At 38.1% G+C, this 19,164-nt stretch overlaps 1 protein-coding gene across 22 annotated transcripts in view; it reads right to left on the minus strand.

The window, feature by feature from the left end:
* LOC141582798 (uncharacterized) overlaps nt 1-19,164 on the minus strand; it is a 177,988-nt gene that overhangs the window by 126,296 nt on the left and 32,528 nt on the right. For 21 of the 22 annotated variants that reach the window (XR_012515685.1, XR_012515693.1, XR_012515692.1 and 18 more), the window contains 2 exons: nt 14,716-14,838; nt 642-764 (listed from right to left, as the gene is read on the minus strand). Coding sequence is in view for 3 of the 22 variants with exons in the window: in XM_074391845.1 (XP_074247946.1) it covers nt 642-764; nt 14,716-14,838 (246 nt within the window). In the remaining 19 variants the exon portion in view is untranslated. The remainder of the gene's footprint in view (nt 1-641; nt 765-14,715; nt 14,839-19,164) is intronic. The other variant, XR_012515699.1, reaches the window with a different exon arrangement.

Raw genomic sequence — 19,164 nt, forward strand, 5'->3', positions numbered from 1 at the left:
AAAGGGATGGTGCTAGACCATTCCTGAGAATTCCACACCCATGATCCAATCACCTCCCACCAGGTGCCACCTCCAACACTGGGGATTACAATTCAACATGAGATGTGGGTGGGAACACAGATGCAAACTGTATCTCTATTAGAAAAAGTAGACATCACGGATAAGCAAATAAGGAATTTCAGCACTGAGATAGGAGCTTTAACAAATGGTTATGTTAGAAAACAGCAAATTATTTCTTTCGATGGGCTTACAGTTATCACTATAACAAACACAAAAATGACATGATAATATTTTCAGACAAATAACATTTCGAATATTCACCCCAGTAGAAATGCATTACCAGACATGTTAACACATTTTCTCAGGCAGAAAAAATAACAAGCAGAAATGTGAATCTACACAAACGAATTACAAACCCAGAAAATGCTGAAGATGTAGATATGGATGTGAAAGGGAAGTATCTCCGCCCCCAAATCACTAAGGTAAGGGAAAATTCAAGCTGGGAACTGCTTAGGGTAAACCAGGCTGCCAGTCTATTCATTGTCATTCCTCTGCTCACTGAGATAAGTGCATATCTGACTGCCTCCTTTGGAAGGGTTAATCAGTAAATAAAAAAATGCAATTGTCTGTCTGTCACCTACCTGTGACCTGGAAGCCTCCTATCCACTTTGAGATGTTCCACTTTTGCTTCGAGTTGTCCCTCCTTTCCAGACCAGACTGAAGAAATGTTCATCTTATATCTATTGGTCCATGTCTGGTGTCTCCTTAAATATAAAAATCAAACTGTGCTCAGACCACCTTGGGCACATGTCACCAGTAGCTTCTGAGGCCATATGATGTGTGTGCATCCTCACCCTTGGCTAAAATAACTTTCTAAATTGCCTGAGACCTGTATCCAATTTTGAGGATCCACACAGAGGACGTGTTATTATTATTGTATTCATCAGTCACTAATAATTCATAGTGTAAACAAAGATGTGTAGGGATTACAAGTTTAATAACAGTAGTAACAATATGATAAAGAATGTAGTGAAATGTAAGCGTACTATCATAAGATGTTTTAACTGTACATAAACAAGTATAATATTCTTCGAGGATAGAGTGTGTTGTATTAAATATGAACTTTGTTAACCCTAGAGCAACCACTATTTTTTTTTTAAAGTGACCTAACTAATAAGCCGAGATTAGAGAAAATATAACTGAATGATAAAAATACTAAATCCACCATCAGGTAGAAAACCAGGAATTAGGAATCAGAAAAGGATGAAACATGGAAAACAACTAGAAAGCCAGTTGACTTAAATGCATGTCTATAGAAATTATTTTCATATACATGATCTAAATGCTTCAATTAAGACAGAAATTGTCAAATTACATAAAAATACCAAAAACATTATACTTCATAAAACAATCCCACTTTAAAAATGAAAATCTTTGTGAAAGTTGTTTAAAAGTTAAAGGATGGAAAATGTATTAATATAATCACTAAATCTTACAGCTACATCATCTTAGAGCTATTGTTAATAACACACACAGAGAGAGAGAGAGAGACAGATACACACACACACACAGAGAGAGAGAGAGAGAGAGAGAGAGAGAGAGAGAGAGAGAGAGAGAGAGAGAATGACCAAATAAATGAAGCATAAAGAATCATAGAGGTAAGAGAAATAAAATAGCATTTCTTGTCTTCCATCCTCTTATCTGTCCTGATTTTCTCTTATATTAATTTCTATGGGTTTTTCTAACTCCATAGCCTGAGAGATAAATGCAATTTCTGCTCTCTCCAACTGGGACCCTCTGACTCTTCTCCACTTCTTTGCATCCAGGTTGCTGTATTCTGTGATTTTTCCTTTGGAATTTAGGTCTGTGCATCACAGCTGGAGATTTAGGACAACAGAAAAATTGGCTGAGTGTTAAATTTATTTTTTCTGTTTGATTTTGTTTTTACTTTTGTTTCTTTGAGACAGAGTCTCCGTGTGAAATTCAGGCGGGAATACAGTGCCGCAATCTTCAGTCACTGAAACATCGGCCTCCCAGATTCAAAGGAGTTTCCTGCATCAGCCTCCTGAGTGGCCAGGATTTCAACAAACCACCACCAAAGTCTACATGTTCACATCTTACTGAGGGCAGGATGTAAAGGTGAGTGCTGGGGGCCAGAAGCTGCATGGTTTCTTGGCATAAGTCTAGGTGGCCATGCGAAGGCATACAATATGTGGACTTGAATAAGCCTGCATGAATGGGGAGCATTTGGTCTAGGATGCCACATTCAGTGGTTCAGCGTGCAGTGCCCTTCACAAGGAGCTGTCATTCACGTGGACTAAAACGTGAATGACGGCTTCTTGAGAAGAGTAATGTACAGCATGTACTGCGCACGTGGTGTTCCTGGGGATGGGGCTGTAGCTGATGCTGTTTTGGGTCCTGTGTACCCACTCTTCAGTGCGGGGCTACTTCAAGGAACATTTTTTGCCTTTCAGGAGACTATACATAGGAACAGTGGACTCCTGACAAAACACATCCACTCAGGATCTTCAAGAATTACCTCTTTTTGCCAAATGAGGCATGGCTCTAATCAGAAAGACACTGTATAGAGGACAGAGCCATTTTTTGTCAGTTGAGAGGTTTTACTCCAGATTCCCAAATTCTCAAAACTTTCCTCACCTATCAACTAGTCATCATTTGCAAGGCGCTTCCTTTAGAGCACCCAAAACACTCTCCTGCTCTCAGGTCCCTTCACTGCTGATCCACAGTGTCCATTTTCTCTCAGAGACTAAAACCTTTTCTCATTAACCTTTAAAATACGTTTCTAAGCTTTATGTCACCAATTCTTGAAGGGGTAAGCAGAGTCCACCCAAGATTATTTCTGTCTTTTTAACTATCTTTTTGTCCCCATTTTAAAAGATTATATTTGAAGAAGGGAAAGCTATGACAGAATTGATACTCGAGATAGATCCTAGGCTTCTCTACCCATTGGCTTGTGGTGACACTTCTTCACTGTTAACCTCATGGGGAGAGATAGAGGAACATGGACACACAGTCACACACACACAAACACACAGAGAGAGCGAGAGAGCGCGCACATGTGACCCTGAGAACAAGAGAAAGGAAAGTGCTAGGTGGGGTGAGACCCTCTGTAGCATGAACCTAGTATGCACGTTTGAGAACTAAGTAATAAATAAGCTACTTATATTGTGGAAATATGTAAAAAAATGTTATAAATAGTAAGTGATTACGACAATTTTGATTCCAACTGAATTAGCGGATATACAAAAAGTAAGAAACTATAAAAAAAAATTTCTATATGGTTACAGGCAGGATTTTAGTTTATGTTTTTTTTTTTTTTTTAGATTCAGAATGTACGAATATGTATAAGACCATTAATATCTTAACATAAAAACTTTCTGTTGAAATATCTTTTCCATAATGAAAACAATTGTTGTAATAGAACACATAGAACCTTTGCTTTGTGGGGTGTGGGGCGGCATTTTAAACAGTAAAAAAATTCTGTCAGTTGGGAATACTGTATATACATAGAATTTTTCTAAGTGATAACTTTTTAGTATATAATTTCTAAAAATAAATTACAGTGAATACATGTTTACTTATATAACTTGAAGTGATAGCCTAAAATCAAAGAAAAGAGTTGATATAGCTCATTTATGATTTCTCAAATGGAATAGGATATTCACTGGTATTTATGTTTTTTTCTGAGTGAAATTTTTTTTTTTTATTATTCAGCCAATTTTCTTCCTATTTCTTAAGGTTTACCTGATGTAATGTATATTTTTAAGGTGTAAAACATGATGTGTTGACATATGTATACATCATGCAATGATTAAATCAGCTAATTGAAACATAAAATAATATGAACTATTTAAGTGTAACTGTATAGAAAAATTACCAGATCTCTGTGGTAGGCAGAATAATAACCCCCCTCCAAATGATGTTTACAGACTAATCCCTGAACTCAAAATATTTCATTTTACTTGGAAAAAAAATTGGCAGATATGATCAAAAATTTTTAGATTGGGATTATCCTACTTTATCTAACTGTACCTACCATAATCACAAGAGCAATTATAAGTTGGAGGAAAGTGGTTAGAGTAACAGAAACACCGGCAAATGCTATAGTTTTGACTAGAGGTGGAGATAAAGGCCATGAGCCAAGAATGGAGAAAGGAACGAGAATCTAAAAAACACAATCAAGTAGATTCTCCTCTAGAGCCAACAGGAGGAACAAAGCCCTGCCAATGCCTTAACTTCAGGCAAGATAAATCTATTTTAGATGTCTGACATTTAGACTCTAATACAATAAATTTGGGTTATTGTAAACAACTAAATTGCTGGCAATTTGTTACAGTATCAATAGAAAACCCAAAACATCTGTATGCTAAAAGTGTAAATGCACTAAGGAAATCAAGTAATTACTAAGTGGAGAGGAGTATCACATTTTTGGATTGAAGGATTCAAATCTATAGATTTAAAGAGTTCTATTGATCTACAGAGTTAATGCAATTCCAACCAATGTCTCAGAAAAATATTTGTGTTTATTAGCATGATAATTTTAAGGCTGATATAAAGGCAAATAAACTAGAATATGAAAAACCATATGAAAGAGGATCACAAAGTAGGAAAATTTACACTTCTATTTCTTAAATATACTGTGTAACTAGATTAGCCACTGTAGGGTGGTTCTGAAGAAAGGATGAACGAATACAATAGAAGGACCAGAAATATTCATACATGTCCCCAATTCAGTTTGACTAGGCCTTAAAGCCAATGTAATGAAATCATAATAGTATTTAAACAATAAGATGTGCTAAATGTGACATCAATAAGAAAAATATGAACCTTGATCCATATCTCCAATCATATACAGAAATTAACCCTACCTTAGGCCAAAAGTCAAACTATAAAATTTTATGAACAAAATTAGAGAAAATATTTTTGACCTTTAATTATGTATGCTAAAATATAAAAATAAAAGTTGATAAAATAGACTTTGAAAAACTTAAAATTTGTCTTCAAATAAGACCATTGAGATAATATATGAGAAATAAAAGGCAAACTACAGAATACTTAAAATCTATGTAATATTGTGATACATAACATATATCCACAATAAATAACTACATATAATTTAGCACTCCCATGTATACTAATAATTTTACTAGTTATTTTTAAAAACGTATGTGTTTTTCAATTACATGTCAGTTCTATGAGGATGTTTTAGTCTGTTCTGATCCCTGTAGTCCTAGCATAGGAAAAACCCTGGCTTACTGGTTTCGTATTCATTCTGCACCTTCCTTCCTGTAGTATAATTTTGTCACATCGTTAATGTGAATGTATTCTTTTTTTTCCTCATATTTTATAATAAATTAGCATTTATTATGACTAGGAGTCAGGAACATGGAAAGGCAAGAACTCTAACTGAACAGGTTGACTATATTTAGATCTAAAAACCTCAAAAGAGGAAAAATAACTGTCAAAAACAAATTTTACACTTTTCCAAGTTATTCTTATATCAGAATTCTGTCAGTGAAAAATACATTTTTGTTGGTATCTTTTTCTGACCACAAGCATAATTCATATTTATTGCAGAACAACTTGGAAATCACATAGAAGGTATGAAAACATGAATGACAGTGTTGAAATACTACCGTCATACCAGCAATATCATAACGTAGATACGGTGTTTGATAAAATTTAGATATGGATATTTCCACACACTTATCTGCATTTATACTTAGGTTTTAGGTTGGGTTCAACAATTTTCTATCATTCTCTTATAAATGATTTCAAATAATGAAACATGAGTGTTTTATAAAAACACTGAGTAGCCTAGTAAATAATTGTGAAACATAATTTTATGTGCCATCTTTCATTCTATCATATAGTGTTTTTGGTTGATTGATTTTTGACTTGGTTTTATAGCATTTTCAATATTTTAAATGGTTTCTAAGTCTTTTCTTCTTTCTCTCAGATGTGCTAAAATATTCCATTTTAAGTAGTGGCTTATTTCCACTATTTAATTCCACCAGAATTCCACCCCCATGATCCAGTCAGCTCCCACCAGGCCCCACCTCCAACATCAGGGATTATTACTCAAACATGAGAAGTGGCTGGGAAAACAGATCCAAACAATATTACTACTGGAAAAAGTAGACTTCATGGATGAGCAAATGAAGAGTTTCAGTACAGAGACTGGAACTTCAACAAATGGTTATGTTAGAAAAAAGCAAACTCTTTTGAGAGATAAATATTTCTTTCAATGGGCTTACAATTATCTCTGTAATTAACACAAAAATAACAATTTTTTTCAGACAAAGAATATTTCGATTATTCACTCCAGTAGAAATGCATTACCAGACACCTTAGCTCATTTTCTCAGGCAGAGAAAATACCAGGCAGAAAGGTGAATCTACACAAACAAATTACAAACCCAGAAAATGATAAAGATGAGGATATGAATGTGAAAGGGAAGTATCTCAGGCCCCCAAATCACTAAGTTAATGGGAAATTCAAGCTGGGAACTGCATAGGGCAAACAGGTCTCCCATTCTATTCATAGTCATCCCTCTGCTCACTGAGATAAATGCTTATCTGATTGCCTCCTTTTGAAAGGTTCATCAGTACCTCAAAGGAATGCAATTGTTTCTCTGTCACCTTCCTGTGACCTGGAAGCCTCCTCCCCGCTTTCAGATGTACCACTGTTGCTTCAAGTTGTCCCTGCTTTCCAGGGACCAGACTGAACAAATGTTCATCTTACATAAGTTGATCTATGTTTCATGTCTCCCAAAATGTATAAAACCAAGCTGTACTCTGACCACCTTGGGCACCTGTCACCAGGACCTCCTGAGGCTGTGTCATGGGTGTGCATCCTCACACTGGGCAAAATTCACTTTCTAAATTGCTCCAGACCTGTCTCAGATATTGGGGGTTCACAACTAGGACAATTTATTATTTTATTAATCAGTCTGTAATAATTCATAGTGTAAACAAATATGTGTGTGGGGACTGGAGCTTTAATACAATTAAAAAAATAAGACAAAGATGGATAAATTGTACACATACTATGTTTTCACCGTACATAAACTAGGATAACATTCTTTGAAGATAGATTGTGATGAATTAAATAAGAACTTTGTAAAGCCTAGAGCAACCACTAATTTTTTCAAAGTGAACTAACTAATAAACCAGGAGTTGAGAAAATATAACTGAATGATAAAAATCCTAAATCCACCATCAGGCAGAAAAACAGGAAAATTAGGAATAAGAAAAGGATGAAACACAGAAAACAAGTAGAAAGCCTGTAAATTTAATGCTTGTATATAAAAAATTATATTTATATATGATCTAAATGCTTCAATTAAGACAAATTATCAAATTATATAAAAATACGAAACAGCGTACTTTCTGAAACAAACCCATTTTAAATATGAAGATCTACCTGAAAGTTCGATTAAAGTATCTAACCTATATTAATGGAATCACTAAATCTTACAGCTACAAAATCTTACAGGTATTATTAATTGTTAATAACAGAGACAGAGAGAGAGAGAGAATGAGCAAGAAAGCGAGAGAGCACAAGTAAATGAAGTATAAAGAACCATGTTGGTAAGAGAAATAAAATGGTACTTCTTGTCTTCCAGCTGGTTATCTGTCTTAATTTTCTCTCGTATTAATTTCTATGGGTCATGTAACTCCATAGCCTGAAAAATAAATGCAATTTCTGCTCTCTCCAACCTGGTACCCTCTGAGTCTTCTCCACTTCTTTGCATCCAGGTTGTTGTATTCTGTGATTTTTCCATTGGAATTTAGGTCTGTGCATCACAGCTGGAGTTTTAGGATAACAGAAAGCATTGCTGAGTGGTTGGTTCTTTCTACTTAATCAGAAATTTAAATACTTTTTCTTCTGTTTGATTTTGTTTGAAGTTTTGTTTCTTAGAAACAGGGTCTCCCTATGAAATTCAGACTGGAATACAGTGGTGTAATCTCCGCTCACTGAAACATCAGCCTCCCAGATTCAAGGGAGTCTCCTGCGTCAGCCTCCTGAGTGGCCAGTATTACAACAAAACAAAACAACACGAAGTCTGCATGTTCACATCTCACTGAGGGCAGGATGTAAAGGTGAGTGATGGGGGCCAGAAGCTGCAAAGTTTCTTGGCATACATTTTGGTGGCCATGCAAAGGCATATACCTACAGGGACTTGAATCAAAACTCCATGAATGGGGAGCATTTGGTCTGGGATGCCACATCTAGCCATCCAGCGTGCAGTGCCCTTACAAGAAGGGGCCATTCATGTGAACTAATATATGAATGCCGCCTTCTTGAAAGAGTAATGTACAGCATGTACTGCGCACGTGGTGTGCCTGGGGATGGGGCTGTAGCTGCAAGCACAGCGATGCCTGTTTTAGGTCCTTTGCACCCACTCTTCAGTGCGGGGCTACTTCAAGGAACTTTTTGTGCCTTCTCGTACACTATACATAGGAACAGTGAACTCCTAAAAAAACACATCCACTCATGTTCTTCAAGAATTTATCTATTTTTGCCAAATGATGCTTGGCTCCAATGAGAAACATCCTGTAATAGCGGCTACAGCTATTGTTCATCAGCTGAGAGGTTTTATTCCAGACTATCAAATTCTCTAAACTTTTCTCACTTATCAACTAGTCATAATTTGCAAGCTCCTCTTTTAGGGCTCCTGAAAGAGTTTCCAGCCTCTTAGGTACTTTCATTGATGATTTACCATGTCCATTTTCTCTCAAAGACTAAAAGACTTTCTGATTGACTTTTAAAATCCATTCAAAGTTGCACATCACCAAGTAATAAAGGGTTAATCATAGTCCACCCAGGAATATTTCACTTTTTCATGACCTGTTTTTCTCTTTTTTAAAAGAATATATTTTAAGATTGGAACTGTATGATAAAGTTGATACTCAAGAGATAACTCCTAGAATTCTCTCCCCATTTGTTTGTGGGGACACTTTTTTTTTTAATTGCATTTTAGGTTTTGGGGTACATGTGATGAACATGCAAGATTGTTGCATAGGTACACACTTGGCAGTGTGGTTTGCTGCCTTCCATCCCCTCACCTGTATCTGTCATTTCTCCCCATGCTATCTCTTCCCACCTCCCCACCCCCCCGCCCCTCCCCCATTTCCCCCCAACGGACCCCAGTGTGTAGTGCTCCCCTCCCTGTGTCCATGTGTTCTCATTGTTCAACACCCACTTATGAGTGAGAATATACGGTGTTTGATTTTCTGCTCTTGTGTCAGTTTGCTGAGAATGATGGTTTCCAGGTTCATCCATGTCCCTACAAAGGACGTGAACTCCTCGTTTTTGATGGCTGCGTAATATTCCATGGTGTATATGTACCACATTTTCCCTATCCAGTCTATCATCGTTGGGCATTTGGGTTGGTTCCAGGTCTTTGCTATTGTAAACAGTGCTGCAATGAACATTCGTGTGCACGTGTCCTTGTAGTAGAATGATTTATAATCCTTTGGATATATACCCAGTAATGGGATTGCTGGGTCAAATGGGATTTCTATTTTTAGGTCCTTGAGGAATCGCCACATTGTCTTCCACAATGGTTGAATTAATTTACATTCCCACCAACAGTGTAAAAGTGTTCCTATTTCTCCACATCCTCTCCCGCATCTGTTGTTTCCCGATTTTTTAATGATCGCCATTCTAATTGGTGTGAGATGGTATCTCAATGTGGTTTTGATTTGCATTTCTCTGATGACCAGTGATGATGAGCATTTTTTCATATGTTTGTTGGCCTCCTGTATGTCTTCTTTTGTAAAGTATCTGTTCATATCCTTTGCCCATTTTTGAATGGGCTTGTTTGTTTTTTCTTGTAGATCTGCTTTAGTTCTTTGTAAATTCTGGATATCAGCCCCTTGTCAGATGGGTAGGCTGCAAAAATTTTTTCCCATTCTGTTGGTTGCCGATTCACTCTACTGACTGTTTCTTTTGCCGTGCAGAAGCTGTGGAGTTTGATTAGGTCCCATTTGTCTATTTTGGCTTTTGTTGCCATTGCTTTTGGTGTTTTGGTCATGAAGTCCTTGCCTACACCTATGTCCTGAATGGTTTTGCCTAGATTTTCTTCTAAGGTTTTTATGGTAATAGGTCTGATGTTTAAGTCTTTAATCCATCTGGAGTTAATTTTGGTGTAAGGTGTCAGGAAGGGGTCCTGTTTCTGCTTTCTGTACATGGCTAGCCAGTTTTCCCAACAACATTTATTAAACAGGGAGTCCTTTCCCCATTGCTTGTTTTTGTCAGGTTTGTCGAAGATCAGATGGTTGTGGATATGTTGTATTTCCTCTGAGACCTCTGTTCTGTTCCATTGGTCTATATCTCTGTTTTGGTGCCAGTACCATGCTGTTTTGATTACTGTAGCCTTGTAATATAGTTTGAAGTTCGGTAGTGTGATGCCTCCTGCTATGTTCTTTTTGCTTAGAATTGACTTGGCTATGTGGGCTCTCTTTTGGTTCCATATGAAGTTTAAGGTGTTTTTTTCCAGTTCTGTGAAGAAGGTCATTGGTAGCTTGATGGGAATAGCATTGAATCTGTAAATTACTTTGGGCAGTATGGCCATTTTCACGATGTTGATTCTTCCTAACCATGAACATGGAATGTTTCTCCATCTGTTTGTATCCTCTCTTATTTCGTTGAGCAATGGCTTGTAGTTCTCCTTGAAGAGGTCCTTTACGTTCCTTGTTAGTTGTATTCCTAGGTACTTTATTCTCTTTGTAGCAATTGTGAATGGCAGTTCGTTCTTGATTTGGCTCTCTTGAAGTCTATTACTGGTGTATAGGAATGCTTGTGATTTTTGCACGTTGATTTTGTATCCTGAGACTTTGCTGAAGTTGTTTATCAGTTTCAGGAGATTTTGGGCTGAGATGATGGGGTCTTCCAGATATACAATCATGTCATCTGCAAATAGAGACAATTTGATTTCCTCCTTTCCAATTTGGATACCCTTTATTTCTTTTTCTTGCCTGATTGCTCTGGCTAGAACTTCCAGTACTATATTGAATAGGAGTGGTGAGAGAGGGCACCCTTGTCTAGTGCCAGATTTCAAAGGGAATGCTTCCAGTTTTTGCCCATTCAGTATGATATTGGCTGTTGGTTTGTCGTAAATAGCTTTTATTGTTTTGAGATACGTTCCGTCAATACCTAGTTTATTGAGGGTTTTTAGCATAAAGGGTTGTTGAATTTTGTCAAAAGCCTTCTCTGCATCAATTGAGATAATCATGTGGTTTTTGTCTTTGGTTCTGTTTATGTGGTGAATTACGTTTATGGACTTGCGTATGTTGAACCAGCCTTGCATCCCCGGGATGAATCCTACTTGATCATGGTGGATGAGCTTTTTGATATGCTGTTGCAGTCGGTTTGCCAGTATTTTATTGAAGATTTTTGCATCTATGTTCATCATGGATATTGGCCTGAAATTTTCTTTTCTTGTTGAGTCTCTGCCGGGTTTTGGTATCAGGATGATGTTTGTCTCGTAAAATGATTTGGGAAGAATTCCCTCTTTTTGGATTGTCTGTAATAGTTTCAGAAGGAATGGTATCAGCTCCTCTTTGTATGTCTGGTAGAATTCAGCTGTGAACCCATCTGGACCTGGGCTTTTTTTGGGTGGTAGGCTCTTTATTGCTGCCTCGACTTCAGACCATGTTATTGGTCTATTCAGGGTTTCGGCTTCTTCCAGGTTTAGGGTTGGGAGGATGCAGGTGTGGGGACACTTCTTAACTCTTAACCTAATTGAGCGAGATATAGGGAAATGCACACAAACATACAGATACACACACACACTCACACACACACACACACACACACACACACACAGATGGCATAGTTGAGAGAAAGAGAGCATGCGCTAGGAAGAGAAAGACAAGGGCCAGCCTGTGTGAGGCCATCCTCAGCATGAAAGTAGTATTCATGTTTGGGAAGTAGTTTATAACCAATCTACTTATATTGTGGAACTGTGTAAAAAAAGGTATAAATAGTAAATTATTAATAGAATTTCAATTCCAGCTGAAATAGAGGCTACAGCATATACACCAAAAGAGAGAAACTATAAAAAAACAATTACTGTTTGGTTGCAGGCAGGATTTTAGTCCATGTTTTTGTTTATATTCAGAATGTATGAATATGTAAAAGACAATTAATGTCTAAGTTAAAAACAACAGTCAGTTGAAGTATCTCTCCCATGGTGAAAACAACCATACTAATAGAATACATAGAATATTGTTTTTTGCTGGGGAGGGCAGCATTCTGAACAGTAAAAAAATTCTGTCAGTTGGAAATACTGTACATACATATAATTTTCCAAAGTGTTCTCTTTTTAGTATATAATTTCTAAAACTGTATCTTAATGAATGCATGTTTACTTATATATCTTTAAGTGGTATCCTAAAATGAAAAAAAAATAAGAGAATTTAGTTGTTATCATATCTCTTTTATGATTTCTCCAAAAGAGTAGCATATTTACTAAATCCACCGTCAGGCAGAAAAACAGGAGAAATCAGCCAATAGAAAGCGGCTAAAGGTCCTATGCAAGTTGGAAACCCAGAAGGAAAGTCATTGAATCTTACAGCTCCAAAATGACCTCCTTCAAGTCAGTGCTTCCCATCCAGGGCACACTGGTGCAAGGGGTGGGCTCACAAAGCCTCAGGCAGCTCTAATCCTGTGATTTTACAGGGTTCAGTCCGCAGTTGGCTGGCATTGAGTACATATGCCTTTTCCAGGCACAATTAAAAGCTGTCAGTGGATCTCCCATTCTGGGGTCTGGAGGATGATGGCCCTCTTCTCACAACCCCCCTGGGAAGTTCTCCACTGTGGACTCTGTGTTGGTGCTCTAACCCCACATTTTTCCTCTGCACTGCCCTAGACAAGATTCTCCATTAGGACTCCCCCCAACCCCCGTAGCAGGATTCTGCTTGGACATCCATGCTTCTCCATACATCGTCAGAAATCTAGGCTGAGGCTCCCAAGCCTGAACTCTTTCCCTGTGTACCCACAGGCTTAACACACAGTGGAAGCCACCAAGGATCATGGTTTGCACCTCATGAACCAGTGGCTGAAGCTATACCAGAGGTGCTGGAGTGGCCAGGATATGGAGAGCAGTAGCCAAACACTGCACAGGGCACTGGGGCCCTGGCTGTGGCCCATGAAAACAACCTCCCCTCCTAGGCTTAATGGCCTGTGATGGGAGGAGGGTTACTGCAGAGGTCTCTGAAATGCCTTTGCAGCTTCCCCATTCTCCTGGCTATTATCATTCAGCTCCTCCTTACTTAAGCAGATTTTTGCAGGTGTCTTGAATACCTCCCTGGAAAACAGGATTTTGTTTTCTGTTTTCTGTGGCCAGGCTGCAAATTTCCAAAACCTTGATACACTGCTTTCCTTTTAAGGATAAGTGCCAGTTTTCATCATTTTTGATTGTTGTTGTTGTTGTTGTTGACACACATGAGCATGGGCTATTAGAAGCAACCAGGCTTCACCTTGAATGCTATGCTGCTTAGGAATTTCCTCTACCAGAAACACGAAACCATCACTCTCAAGTTCAGAAGTTGCCAAATCCCTAGGGGAGGGACATAATGCCACCAGAGTTTTGCTAATCTGTAACAAAGGTGACCTTTACTCCACTTCTAAGTAAGTTCCTAATTTCCATTAGAGACCTCCTGAGCCTGGTGTTCAGTGTTCATATCACTATCAGCCACCTAGTGACAACCCATTAAACAAGTATTTAGGAAGTTTCAACTTTTCCTTCATCTTTCTATCTTCCTATGAGCCCTCCAAACTCTTTCAACCTCTGCCTACAACCCAGTGCAAAACCTGGGTCCACATTTTTAGGTATCTGTAAATGGCTCTGGTTTTGTAGGCTGTACAGGACGCATGGCAAGGAAGGCCTCATTTAACTTTCAAATATCCAAGAGGCAAGGGAGGACCTAGCTCCTCACATGGCCAGAACAGGATGAAGGGATGGGGGAGGTGCTACACACTGTTTAACAACCACTTCTCATGAGAACTCACTATCATGAGAACAGCACCACAGGGATGGTGCTAGACAACTCCTGAGAATTCTACTCCCATGATCCAAACACCTCCCACCAGGCGCCACCTCCAACATTGAGGATTACAATTCAACATGAGATGTGGGTGGGAACACAGATGCAAACCATATCACTATTAGAAAAACAAGACATCACGGATGAGCCAATAAGGAATTTCAGCACTGAGATAGGAACTGTAAAAAATCATTTTGTTAAAAAATAGCAAACTATTTTGAGAGAGAAATAATTCTTTCAGTGGGCTTACAATTATCAGTATAATAAACACAAAACTGACATAATTTTTTCAGACAAATAACATTTCAATTATTCACCCCAGTAGAAATGCTTTACCAGACATGTTAACACATTTTCTCAGGCAGAAAAAACAACAGGCAGAAAGGTGAATCTACACAAATGAATTACAAGCCCAGAAAATGGTGAAGATGTAGATATGGATGTGAAAGGGAAATATCTCTGCCCCCAAATCACAAAGTTATGGGAAAATTAAAGCTAGAAGCTGCTTAGAGTAAACCAGGCTGCCAGTCTATTCATTGTCATTCCTCTGCTCACTGAGATAAGTGCCTATCTGACTGCCTCCTTTGAAAGGGTTAATCAGTAAATCAAAAAATGCAATGGTCTGTCTGTCACCTACCTGTGACCTGGAAGCCTCCTATCCACTTTGAGATGTTCCACTTTTGCTTCAAGTTGTCCCTCCTTTCCAGACCAGACTGAAGAAATGTTCATCTTACGTATGTTGCTCCATGTCTGGTGTCTCCTTAAATATAAAAATCAAGCTGTGCTCCGACCACCTTGGGCACATGTCACCAGTACCTCCTGAGGCCATGTGATGTGTGCACATCCTCACCCTGGGCAAAAGTAACTTTCTTAATTGCCTGAGACCTGTATCCAATTTTGGGGGTCCACACAGAGGAAATTTTATTTGATCAGGCACTAATAATTCATAGTGTAAACAAATATGTGTATGGGGATTACAAGTTTAATAAAAGTAATAACAATATGATAAAGAATGGGGTGAAGTGTAAGCATACTCTCATAAGATGTTTTAACTATACATAAACTACTATAATATTCTTTGAGGATAGAGTGTGATGAATTAAATATGAACTTTGTAAACCCTAGAGCAACCACTATTTTTTTTAAAGTGACCTAACTAATAAGCCAAGAGTAGAGAAAGTATAACTGAATGATAAAAATACTAAATTCACCATCAGGCAGAAAAACAGGAAAATTAGGAATAAGAAAAGAATGAAACACGGAAAACAACTAGAAAGCCAGTTGAGTTAAATGCATGTATATAAAATTATTTTCATATACATGATCTAAATGCTTCCATTATGACAGAAATTGTCGAATTTTACATAAAAATAGAAAACAACATTATACTTTGTAAAACAACTCAATTTTAAAGATGAAGACGTTTGTGAAAGTTACATAAAAGTTAAAGGATAGAAAATATACAATCACTAAATCGTACAGGTACAAAATCTTAGAGATATGATTGTTAACACACACAAAAAGAACAAGAGAATGAGAGATAGATCGAGAGAGACGGACTGACTGACCAACCAAATAAATGAAGTATAAATAACCACAGGTAAGAGAAATAAAATAGCACTTCTTGTCTTCCAGCCCATTATCTGTCCTGATTTTCTCTCATATTTTTTTTGTTTTGTTTTGCTTTTGAGACAGAGTTTCGCTCTTGTTATCCAGGCTGGAGTGCAATGGTGTGTTCTCGGCTCACCGCAACCTTCACCTCCTGGGTTCAGGCAACTCTCCTGCCTCAGCCTCCTGAGTAGCTGGGATTACAGGCATGCACCACCATGCCCAGCTAATGTTTTGTATTTTTAGTAGAGACGGGGTTTCACCATGTTGACCAGGATGGTCTCGATCTCTTGACCTCCTGATCCACCCGCCTCAGCCTCCCAATGTGCTGGGATTACAGGCTTGAGCCACGCGCCTGGCTCTCATATTAATTTCTATGGGTTTTTGTAACTCCATAGCCTGAGACATAAATGAAATTCCTGCTCTCTCCAACCTGGTATCCTCTGACTCTCCTCCACTTCTTTGCATCCAGGTCATTGTATTCCGTAGTTTTCCTGTTGGAATTTAGGTCTGTGCATCACAGCTGGAGTTTTAGGACAACAGAAAACTTTGCTGAGTGCCTGGTCTTTTCTACTTAACTACTAATTTAATTTTTTTTCTGTTTGACTTTGTTTTTGTGTTTTTGAGAGAGGGTCTCACTTTGAAATTCAGGCTGGAGTACAGTGGCACATCTCTGCTCACTGAAATTTGCCTTTTAGGTTCAAGGGAATCTCCTCCATCAGCCCCCTGAGTGGCCAGGATTGTAAGAAAACCAAACCAAAATCTGCATGTTCACATCTCACTGAGAGCAGGATGTAAAGGTGAGTGCTGGGGGCTAGAAGTTGCAGAGTTTCTTGGCATAAGTCTTGGTGGCCATGCGAATGTGTACACCTATATGGACTTGAATAAAAACTGCATGAATGGGGACCATTTGGTCTGGGATGCCACATTCAGCCATTCAGCGTGCAGTGCCCTTCACAAGGAGGTGTCATTCATGTGGACTAACCATGAATGCCGCCTTCTTGAGAAGAGTAATGTACAGCATGTACTGCGTACTTGGTGTCCCTGGGGATGGGGCTGTAGCTGCAAGCACAGTGATGCCTGTTTTGGGTCCTGTGCACCCACTCTTCAGTGCGGGGCCACTTCAAGGAACTTTTGTGCCTTCTAGGAGACTATACATAGGAACCCTGCACTCCTGAGAAAACATATCCACTCAGGTTGTTCAAGAATTTCTCTCTTTTTGCAAGATGAGTCTTGGTTCAAGCAATAGAGACATTCTATTGAGGCCACAGTCATTGTTCGTCAGCTGAGAGGTTTTACTCCTCCAGATTCCCAATTTCTCTACACTTTTCTCACCTATCAACTAGTCATCATTTGCAAGGCTCCTCCATTAGAGCTCCCAACAAGCAGACTCTCCTGCTTCTTAGATCCTTTCATTGCTGATCCACAGTGTGTATTTTCTCTCACATACCAAAAGATTTTCTGATTAGGTTTTAAAATACCTTTCAAAGCTTTACGTCACCAATTAATGAAAGGGTAAGAATAATCCACCCAAGAATATTTCACTCTTTTTTATTTTCTATTTTTCTCCTGTTTTTAAGAATATATTTGAAGAATCACAGTTTATAATAGAATATTCAAGAGATAGCTCCTAGGCTTCTCTCCCCATTTGTCTGTGGTGACACGTTAAGTCTTAAACTAATGGAGACACATAGAGGGAAATGCACGCATACACACACACACACCCACAGAGAGAGAGAGAGACAGAGAGAGAGAGAGAGAGAGAGAGACAGAAAGAGAGAGAATGAGAATGAGAATGAGACAGAGAGCAAGAGCAAGACAAGTGCCAAACTAGGTGAGACCATCTGCAGCATGAAACTAGTATGCATGTTTTGGTAGCAGGTTATAAAGAAGCTACTTATATTCTGGAAATATGTAAAAAGTATTATAAATAGTGATTACTACAATTTTGATTCCAATTGAATTAGAGCTACGGCAGATACACTGAAAGAAAAACTATAAGAGACAATTTCTATATGGTTACAGGCAGGATTTTATGTTTTTTTTAGATTCACAATGCATGTGTATGTATAAGACCATTACTATTGTAACATAAAAGAATCAGTTGAAGCATCTTTTCCAAATGAAAACAATTGTACTAATAGAAGACATAGAATCTTTGCATTTTGGGATATGGGCCAGCATTCTGAACAGTAAAAAATTATGTCAGTTGGAAATACTGTATGTACATAGAATTTTTGAAAGTGATAAATTGTTTTAGTGTATAATTTCTGAAACTGTGTAATAGTAAATACATGTTTACTTAAATAACTTCAAGTTTTTTTGGCAAAAACCAAAGAAATGAAAGATTTAGTTGACACAGCTCTTTTATGATTTCTCAAAAAGAATAGTATATTCACTGGTATTTGTGATTTTTCTTTCAGTGAAATATTTTCTTGTATTACTCAGCCAATTTTCTTCCAATTTCTTAAAGTATACCTGATATAACAATTGTATATATTTAACATGTACAACATGTTTTGCTATATGTATACATTACGCAATGGTCACTTTTTTTTGTTGTTGTTGACAGACAAGAGCATAGGCTATTAGAATGCTATGCTGCTTATAAATTTCTTCTACCGAACACTCAACCATCACTCTCAAGTTCAAAAGTTCCTCAAATCCTTAGGGCAGCGGCACAATGCTACCAGTTTTTTGCTAATCCATAACAAAGTGACCTTTACTCCCCTTCCCAGTAAGTTCCTCATTTCCATCTGAGACCTCCTCCACCTGGTCTTTAGTGTCCATATCACTATCAGCCATCTAGTCACAACCCATTAAACAAGTCTTTAGGAAATTTCAACTTTTCCTTCATCTTTGTCTTCCTCTGAGCCCTCCAAACTATTTCAGCCTCTACCTGTTACCCAGTGCACATGCTGGTTCCACATTTTTAGGTATGTGTAATTAGCTCATGGTTCTGTAGGTTGTACAGAAATCATGGCTGGGAGGCCTCAGGAAACTTGCCATTGTGAAAGAGGCAGGGGAGGAGCTTGCCCCTCACATGGCCAGAAAATGAGGAAGAGAGATGGGGGAGGTGCTACACACTTTTTAACAACCGCATCTCCTGAGAACTTACTATCATGAGAATGGCACCACAGCGATGGTGCTAGATCATTCCTGAGAATTCTACTCCCATGATCCAATCACCTTCCACCAGGTGCCACCTCCTACATTGGGGATTACAATTCAACATGAGATGTGGGTGGGAACACAGATGCAAACTATATCACTATTAGAAAAAGGAGACATCACGGATGAGCCAATAAGGAATTTCAGCTCTGAGACAGGAGCTTTAACAAATGGTTATGTTAGAAAATAGAAAACGATTTTGAGAGAGAAATAATTCGTTTGGTGGGCTTACAATTATCAGTATAATAAACACAAAAATGACATAATTTTTTCAGACAAATAATATTTCAATTATTCACCCCAGTAG

Source organism: Saimiri boliviensis, chromosome X (genome assembly GCF_048565385.1).
Source record: "Saimiri boliviensis isolate mSaiBol1 chromosome X, mSaiBol1.pri, whole genome shotgun sequence".
NCBI lineage: Eukaryota > Metazoa > Chordata > Mammalia > Primates > Cebidae > Saimiri > Saimiri boliviensis.